Here is a 9,618-nt window from a genome sequence, read left to right on the forward strand (position 1 = left end):
ATGCTGGCTGAAGAATTCTGGGAGTTGAAGTCCAGAAGTCATAAAAGGGCCAAGTTTGAAGACCCCTGCCTTAACATAAAAAGGTTCGCTCTACGTCCAGCTGACCTTCCACCGGGAGCCCCCTCAGTTTCCCAGCGTTCTTCCCGAACCCACCCACGACAAAAGAGAACGGTTCCGCCCACGGTCGGCTCGACTCTCGCGATTGGCTGGCCCGCAGAAAAGGGCGGAGAGACCCAACCCCTTCAGCAACTGAGCCGCCCACCCAGAACACCGAGTGGCGCGCGATACACCCAATAGCGGCGAAAGCTCTCGAACAACAACCGCCTCCCCTCGCCCTGGCTGACGCCACCAAGGCGCCTGGCTTTGCGTTGCTTCGACCGCTGGGTTGCATGGAGCACATTGGAGGGCGCAGCTGAGGCGGGCCGGGGTCATGGCCTCCTCCATGGTCCGAGCCACCGTCCGGGCTGTGAGCAAGAGGAAGATTCAGGCCACCCGAGCAGCCCTCACGCTGGTCAGTGTTCGGGGGAGTCGCACCGGGCAGCCTTTCTGTCGCTCGCTGCAGAGCGGGCTTGAGGCTCGGGGGGGGGGGCGGGGGGAGGGCTACCGGTTGGTAAACAAGCGTGCTGCGCAGGCGTGCCGTTGGAGCGGGCGGAGGGTCCACAGGGATGGTCTGGCGGGGATTGCTGCAGTCGCTTTTCCGGAAGCCCCCCCCCTTTTTGTTCCATCTGCCTTCCCTCCCCCCCCCCGCCTTTTTTTTGTTCCTTTATATCAGGGGTCTTCAAACTTGGCCCTTTTATGACTTGTGGACTTCAACTCCCAGAGTTCCTCAGCCAGGCACGCTGGCTGAGGAATTCTGGGAGTTGAAGTCCACAAGTCATAAAAGGGCCAAGTTTGAAGACCTCTGCTTTATATATATATATATGTGCCTCGTCTGCTTTTCCACCACAGGCAAAAAACATTCGCTAGGTAAAAAGTGTTTCCAGACGCAGTACAGGTAGTCCTCAACTTACGACCACAGTTGAGCCCCAAATTTATGTTGCTGAGTGAGAAATTTGTTAAGAAAGTTTTGCAACTATTCTTGCCACGTTTGTTAAGTGAATTGCTGCAGTTATTAAGTTGGTACCATGGTGGTTAAGTGAATCTGGTTTCTCCATTGACTTTGCTTGTCAGGTGGTTACGAAAGGGGATCACGTGACCACAGGGATGCAGCAACAGTCGTAAGTGTGAAAAATGGTCACAGGTCACTTTTATCAGTGCCGTTGTAACTTTGAACAGTCACTAAGTAAACTGTTGTAAGTCGAGGATTACCTGTACAGTATTGCTTCTATAGTGAGTGGTTGTCATCGTGCAGCTGGTGGGAGATGAGCTTCACAACTTTCCACTATTTTGTTACCAGAGGTTATGAGAGGGAGAAGTGTAGCATTGGAAGCTTTTGTAGTGATAGTTTTTTTCTGCTGTTCGGCTGTAAACCAAGGCTTGTCAGTTTATTGTATCTCAACTGAGATTCCCCAATATTGAAAGATTATAGAGCTGGAAAATACCTTTTATGCCACTGTGTTTTCTGTAAATATGATAGCCATGCATAATCTTAGGCAATATTTTCTGAAAATATTATAAATATTGACCATCCAAGAGCACTTCCTTTATGTTTTTAAATTATTAAAAGGAATATAATTTTTTATTTTATTTTTTAACGAGTCTTTACTATTTTTAAAGATAACTCCAGGTGTTGAGCCTTCCTCCTCCTATTTTTCCCACAACAACCCTGTGAGGTGGATTGCGCTAAGAAAGTATGAGTGGCCCAAAGTCATCCAATCATGTATAAAATTATAATGAACAAAAAACCATAATATTAGCATGCCCAAATAGCTGTTAGATGGACTTGTAGTTATTTCTGAGTTATAAACCTTGTAAGAGGTTTTTCCAATGTGTCAAATCAATATTGTTGTTGTTGCGAAGTTGTGTCCGACCCATCGCAACCCCATGGACAACGTTCCTCCAGGCCTTCCTATCCTCTACCATCTTCTGGAGTCCATTTAGGCTCACGCCTACTGCTTCAGTGACTCCATCCAGCCACCTCATTCTCTGTCGTCCCCTTCTTCTCTTGCCCTCAATCTTTCCCAGCATTAGGCTCTTCTCCAGTGAGTCCTTCCTTCTCATTAGGTGGTCAAATCAAAGTTTGATTGCAAAATGGGACTCTTCCCATAGACCTGTCTCTCCACCTCCACCACATTACATTAATGACAAACTGCACATGCAACTATATATATATATTATTATTATACTATAATTATTATTTCCTCTCGCAGGTTGGAATAATAGGTGTATCTCTAAAAAACCCTTGCCAAAGATAATGAGAAGCTGAAAAACAGGGCTGAATTCATATTCTGCCAAAAGATTATTAGATTAGTGTGCTGCATAAAGATGAATAATAGCAGCTGAGAAATGTTAATATCATTTTTAGTTCACCAAAACAATTAAAATTAAAAGAAATACTCTTGATTCCATTCTCCCCTAAACATTCATGTGTAATTATTGTCTCATTACTTGTAGTTTTCTATGAATAAAAAGGACAAAAATAAAACATACAATCTAATATTTGTACAGTCTATAACATCTTTGTTTTAATTAAGAGGTTATTTTATTACATCTGAAGAAAGTTAGAAATCATTATTTTTATATATTTCCCCCCCTTTTTTTCTTGTTCTTTTAATCTTTTTTTCTTTTTTTTTATTTGTATTTTATCTTTTTGGTCACTTAATAAATTTACTTTAAATAAGTGCAATTGATGAGTCATGTAACACAGATTTCTTACTATCTTTCAGACTCCATCTGCAGTGAATAAGATAAAACAATTGCTAAAAGACAAACCTGACCACGTAAGTAAGTGCTAGATGGTATTCCAGGCATTATTTGATGTTAAGGAGTGCATCACAATCTGCTAATGGGTATTGCTGTAGCCAGTCACCAGTATATTATAGTAGTTGATGGGAATGTGGTTGAAACAGGAAAACTTTTTGTTTCAAATCCAGAACAAACCATTGCAATCTGGAAGTTGGGCCAGATCATTTTGAACTTGCAAAGGTTCTGCAAAACCAATCCTCAGAACACACTGATTTTGCATTTCTCGAACAAAACATCTGGGCAAGCAACTATGGAAAGAGACCCGCCCCTTTCTCCTCAGCACTTCTAGCCTGATGTGGGCTGCAACCCACCTTACCAGCCCTCTTCTCTCATTCACTAATGCTGGCTGGTCCCACTAGTCCAGGGCTTTTCAACCAGTGGTACCGGTACCACCTGTGGTACATTGGTACCTGGCAGGTGGTATGCAATCATCCTAGAAAAGTGGTAGCAGGGGAGGGGAATGAGCTGAACCGGTGGCAGCCCCGCACAAGGCTAACCGAGAGATGGCTGGAGCTGCAGGGCTGCCAGGGCTCAGTGGAAGCGCCAGGATCAGCGCCCGGTTCCAGTTGGAGCTTGGCACTGTTCCTGGTGCTTCTGCTGAGCCCTGAAGAAGCGCCGATCAGCTGGAATGTTGCAGCATCTCCAGGGTCTTGTGATTTACATTCAGATGCTTGGCAACTGATTCATATTTATGACGGTCACAGTGTCCCAAGGTCATGTGAAGTGACCAAAACCTGCTGCAACCACCCAGCAGATTGGGTGGGGGGGATAAAAACCAAACAGCCCCCACCCCTGCTGCCAATCCTCAACAGAAATGCTCACAACAGTCAAAACCTCAGACAGGAGGAAACTAGTCAGCCCACCTCAACCTTCCCATATCTTTCCCAGTTTCTTCTAGTTGCTCACATCTCCCATGTATTTATTCAACCAAATCTGCCTGCTCCATCTTCCTAGCAGGTTTGCTCCATCCTCTCTTGCTCCCCAAACCTCTTTTATGTGAATAAAAAAATCCCAATTTCATTCTGTGTACAAATCAAAATAGTCCTGATTGAAGTCACTGATCCTAATATCCTAAAATGTGGCCAAAATTGACTTTATTTAGGTGAACAGATTCTAGTCATGCCCCATTTGGGCAATTGATTTCCATGAGACTTACAGTACAGTTTTGCACAACACTGCTCAAAAATAAATGACACTTAGATTGAAAGGACTCAGAATCTGTGTGTATGGCTGATTTGCCCTAAAACTTTATACTATTCAAATTAGGATAAAAGCATTGGAAGAGTAATTCTGGCACTTGAGAATTGCTGGCTTCATGCAAAAAATGTTTCTAATAATTTAATGTTTATATTTCAGGTAGGAGTTAAAGTCGGTGTGCGCACAAGAGGTTGTAATGGCCTGTCCTATACACTAGAATATACAAAATCAAAAGGAGATTCTGACGAAGAAGTAGTACAAGATGGTAAGTGTACTTGGGACAGTAAGACTGCAAAAGTCATTGCAAATTCTAACTTCTAACTAAATCTATTTGCAGTGTGTAAAATAGAATTGACTGAATTGAATGTGTGTAGCACTTCAGATTCAAAGGCCAAAAGGTGCTTCAGAGCACATAGGGATGGGCAAAGCAGCTCTTTAATCAGCCGTGCCTTTGTTGCCAGGTGTGCCTTCTGCAGCTGTCCAGGGAAAAGACACATTTAGCTTTAGGTGTTGCTGCCAACAAGTGCTAGATTTGTGACCTCATGCTCTCACCAAAGAACATCCCTTTTGCTTTTAAATCCGACATGCTGAATAGCCCTATCAATAAGAATATTTTTTATTTATATCCCGCCTTTCTGTAGAATATTGACAGAGGTGGATTCTCTCCTTTAAGTGAACATGGTGCTTTTACCATGAAATCAATGACTGACCAAAGGTCCAGTAATTTACTTATTTATTTTTATGACTGCCTACTTTTGAATGTTTAGCCTCATACACATTTGGGAAAATACCAAAACATTATCAGTGTAGCTTGCAGAGTACATCACTGAATAAGTGCAAAACAAGTAATATTTAAGGAATATCTATAACCTATCAAATATTTGTTGGCCTGTAGTGAAATATATGAACTATATTGTAGCAATATTTTGTTTAGTTGAAAAAAAGCCTGTTGTATGCTAAATCTTTCAAATCTCTTTTCTTTTTAAAAAGGTGTCAGAGTGTTTATTGAAAAAAAAGCCCAACTTACACTTTTAGGAACTGAAATGGACTACATAGAAGACAAACTGTCCAGTGAATTTGTTTTCAATAACCCAAACATCAAAGGAACGTGTGGCTGTGGAGAAAGCTTCAATATTTAAGTGACCAGGACTAATTCCATGACTTTTAGCAATGTAAAACTGCTTTCTAAAACCAACCAGTTTTCTTGTGTTTTTCAAATATATAGACTTTGTAAGATAGTGGGCTTGACACAAAATAAAACTGCTGCATTTTGAAAATATAATCTCTGTGTTCAGTTCCCTCCCCCCCCTTTACTAAAACTTAAAGTGGGATAAAATGAAAAGTGGTTTGATTGCAAAAAGTCTACAGTATTGCATAAAAATTCATAATTTGGTTTATACCAAATTCTGTTTTTTAGGAATTCACTCTTAGCAGTCGTGTTAATTCTCCACAAAATTAGATGTTTCTGAAAAAAGTTGCATAGACTCAGATTTCCACTTATTATATTTTGAACAGAAAAAAATTATACTTCTCTGTGTATTATAGGATCTAAATATTGTTCATTATACTTTAAAGCAAAAGGCAATCACAGAGCAAAAATGTTCAGTGTTCCCTGTTTAAATGTTTTATAAATCTTGGAAAAATTAATTTGAATTCTGATAGGCTCATGAGATTATATAACTTGAAGTGATTAGTCCCCTTTAAGCAGTTTTTTTTTTAACCAGAAAAGCGAACAGTGTTTTCAACAATCTTGTACTTTGAATGTAGCAAACAGTAGTAACGGAGAATTCTGTTTGGGGAAAAAAAAATCATCATGAAAGCAATTGAAAGTAAATTCTACATTTACTAATTCATAGAGAATACATTTTCTCTAGTGGAGTAAATAATTCTATTATCATGCAGCAAAATTAAATTATTGAGCACCACAATTTTGTTAACTAATGGCAATTTATGATTCGACTAACTTTGTTAAAAACTGAGTAAGAACTCATTTTGCTTGAGAAAAAGCTTGAATTGTGCTGACAACTTAGTAATTTTACAAATATATCGTGTATCATGTAATAATCTTGGATGAAATTAAGACTCATCTGCATGATTTTATGTTTCAAGAACTCGGTTTTACAGTTTAGTGTTTTTGTGTTTTTTTTACTTACTGGGTTTTTTTTCCCAATCAAGTAAATGTTTCCAAAACACTCTCATGGTAAGATAGCAATTATCTTATATGGTCAGACATTCACACTAGCCTTAGGATGGGAGAAGGAGGAACGTGTTATATGAACATGTTACATGTTACAGCACAAGATTACTACTCCAGTAAGTTATCAGTTGCCACAGCTCTGTTTTTCAGATACTTGCACTTAAGTGAAACACTGGGGAACAAATCCATTTGAAAACAGTTCAACAGCTGGAACAAACTGTTTTGGTAAGGTGTAAAATGCTTTGCATGGCAATTTGACATGCTGCTTCTTATAATATGTTTGAGTACAAGAAGAAAAATCAGCTTAGTCTGGACAGAGTTTGGCATGCTGAATTTTCAGCTCCTACAAACATGGGTTGCCTGGGTTATAGTTATTGATAACATCTCTAAGAATATAATCATTAATATGCATAATATTGTTTTCACTTTGCAAAAATGGTGTATTTCAGTATTCCATGCTGAAAACAGCTATGCTATGTGATTAATGGTTATGAAAAGGACTTGAATGTAACTAACACCATGTAAGAAACGTACAGATTTTTTTTTCTTAGAAGCATTTTTTTTATTCATAAGCTATGTGAATGAAACTCCCAGTTACGAAAATACAACACACTATCATTGAATACCTAACGCACAATTATGAAGTACATTTATACTAGTAATAATTTATGAATGTGTTTTTATTGATCATCTGTTATGTGTACAATAATGTAATTAAAAAATGTAATAAATTATCTTTTGGTGAACGTGGTATATATATTTGTAGCAATTCCTAAACAAACCATAAATGAAAATTCTACTATACCTTCCTAACTGCAAAATTGATTATTACATTAAAAAGACAAGCTTTCCATAGGTCAAGCTTGTCTTCCAATTGCCCTGTACATGCAGTTTCCTTGTTGCTTCCTTGTGGGATATTTTTCAATTTCCCAGTCCAGCTTACAGTTCGGAGATTACCTAGTGGTCTCCCATTGAAGTCCTACCCTAACATTGCTATTTGGATCATTGTAATTTAGCTAGATCAGGGGTCAGCAACCTGAAACAGTGAAAGAGCCACTCAGAACCGGTTCCCTCACAAAAGGAAAAACTGGGAGCCGCAAAAAATGTGTGCACATGCGCATACATGCGCACATGCACAGAACAGGGTTTGACTGAAGAGTGGAGCCAAGGCGAGATATGCACCTATCCTGCATATTTGAATTGATTGGTTGAACTTTTTTAGTCCCACTTTTTTTTTTTGAACTGCACATGGTAGAGGACTGGGAGCCGCAAGAGACGGCTGAAAGAGCCGCATGCGGCTCCGGAGCCGCGGGTTGCAGACCTGTGAGCTAGATATTGCCATATGTGATAATAGGCACAGCCTAGATTAGGTGATTTCTAACAGTTAAAAATATTCTCCCTATAAACTTGTTTTAATCTATTTTAAAATATAGTATCTAAGTTTGAGCCACAAACAGAAAAGCTTTTCATATTTTAAATCTATGAGTTTCCTAGGGCAATGCTATATTTTATTAACTGCTCATCTCAGTATTGAGAATTACTCAACAAAAGGTAAATATGGCCTTGGTGGAGCAGTGGGCTAATGCCTCCTTAAGTAACACCAGCTGCCTGCAATTAGTGCAGGTTCGCATCCCACCAGGCTCAAGGTTGACTCAGCCTTCCATCCTTCGAGGTAGGTAAAATGAGGACCCAGATTGTTGGGGGCAATAAGCTGACTTTGTAATAATGCCGCTTGGGTGTGTGTGTGAAAGCCCTAATAAGCAGGCATATACATAGAATGAAGGCTACTGCTAAGCTTGTAAGCCGCCCTGAGTCTTCGGAGAAGGGCGGGATATAAATGGAATTAAAATAAAAAATAAATATACCTTTGGCCTATAAAAATATTTTATATCTCAGCAAAATGATTGGGCCTTCAAATCTAATTGTTACAGGGGGGGGGAAAACTACGGCAGTTACCTCAAATACCATTAAGGGGACTGAGGACACGAGAAATAAGGCACAAATACAAATAGAAACGAGAAATGAAAATCTATGGAGTACGGTCCCACCCACTTTGTGCACTAGTTTTGCAGGCCCTAGAAACCTCCCAAGAGGTAATGCGTATCTCAAAAAAAATTCACAAGGGGGATTAAGCAAGCTATTCCCTCAGTAAAGAATGCATTTTTATGACTGATAACATGACTAAAACAGCAATCTCCACCTGCATGCCCCTTTGGTGGGTTGATTATCTCCGTATCACTTCCAAAACAGCCGATTCCTGCTTGTTGACTGGAGAGTCTGTTCCAGGTGATGTGGGAAGGAAAATCCACACATAAATGCTACAACGTATACTGTGTCATGATTTGGAGTTTTATTTCATGCATAAAAATGCTGTGGACTGATTTTTTCAAAAATGAACTATATTTCGTCCACAGTGACGAAAATTCATAAAATTTGTGATAACCGTTTCAGGCATGTAGGAGGTTGGGAGGACAAAACTTTTCATCCACAGCTAGGAAAGTTCATAAATTCATGGTGCCTGGTTCAGGGACGTAGGAGGCCGATAGGCTAAAATTATTTTCAATCGAAATGCTAAAACAGATACTGTGTCAATATTCGAGGTTTTATTTCAGGCATAAAAATGGTGTTGGCTCCTTTTTGGAAAAATTGACCATATTTCTGTTCTAACCCAACCCTCGCAAGAAATAACCAACTGCTTACTCATGAGTAGAAACCTCTTTTATTAACAAGGCAGGAAGAAACTATGTATTGTGCTAGACTGGGCTCTTATACTCTCACTTTTTAAAATTTCCCAAGCTTCTTGAGTTGTTTTCCCCTTGAGGATTCTCATCCATGGAATCCTTCCCAAGCTCTAAGTTTATTGAAATTAGATTTTTAAAGTCCAAGACACTAGTTTGACTGTGTTCAATTGCTTGTGCTTGCATAATGCTGTATTCCAATATTGCATGATCACTTCCCCCCCAAGGTTCCTGTGGCTTCAACACCTTCTATCATTTCATCTGTTAGTGAGAATTAAGTCCAATATGACTGGTCCCCTAGTTCCCTTCTCTACTTTTTGGGAGACAAAACTGTCTGCTACGTTTGTCAGGAATTGTTTGATCTTCCACTTGGTGCAGAGTTTGTCTCCCAATTGCTGTCAGGGTAATTAAAGTCCTATTGTCCTATTACTATTGTGATGTGCTTCCTACATACGTTAGCTAACTGACTAGCAAGAAGTTCATCCTCTGGTTGAGTGGCCTATAGCATACACCTATGGCAATGTCATCCCCCCCCCTTTTATATTGACCCAAATGCATTCAAGACAATTTTCATCATTGTTG

The 9,618-nt window shown here is 39.8% G+C and overlaps 1 protein-coding gene across 1 annotated transcript; it reads left to right on the forward strand.

The window, feature by feature from the left end:
• Positions 1 to 307: 307 nt before the first annotated feature.
• ISCA1 (iron-sulfur cluster assembly 1) lies at positions 308 to 7,044 on the forward strand. The gene is made up of 4 exons (XM_081318412.1): positions 308 to 511; positions 2,826 to 2,879; positions 4,261 to 4,366; positions 5,092 to 7,044. Exons 1-4 carry the CDS (start codon positions 431 to 433, stop codon positions 5,238 to 5,240), a joined length of 390 nt encoding a protein of 129 aa, XP_081174538.1. The 5' UTR covers positions 308 to 430; the 3' UTR covers positions 5,241 to 7,044.
• The last annotated feature ends 2,574 nt before the right edge of the window (positions 7,045 to 9,618 follow it).

Source organism: Vipera berus, assembly GCF_964194415.1.
Source record: "Vipera berus genome assembly, chromosome: 2".
Lineage (NCBI taxonomy): Eukaryota > Metazoa > Chordata > Lepidosauria > Squamata > Viperidae > Vipera > Vipera berus.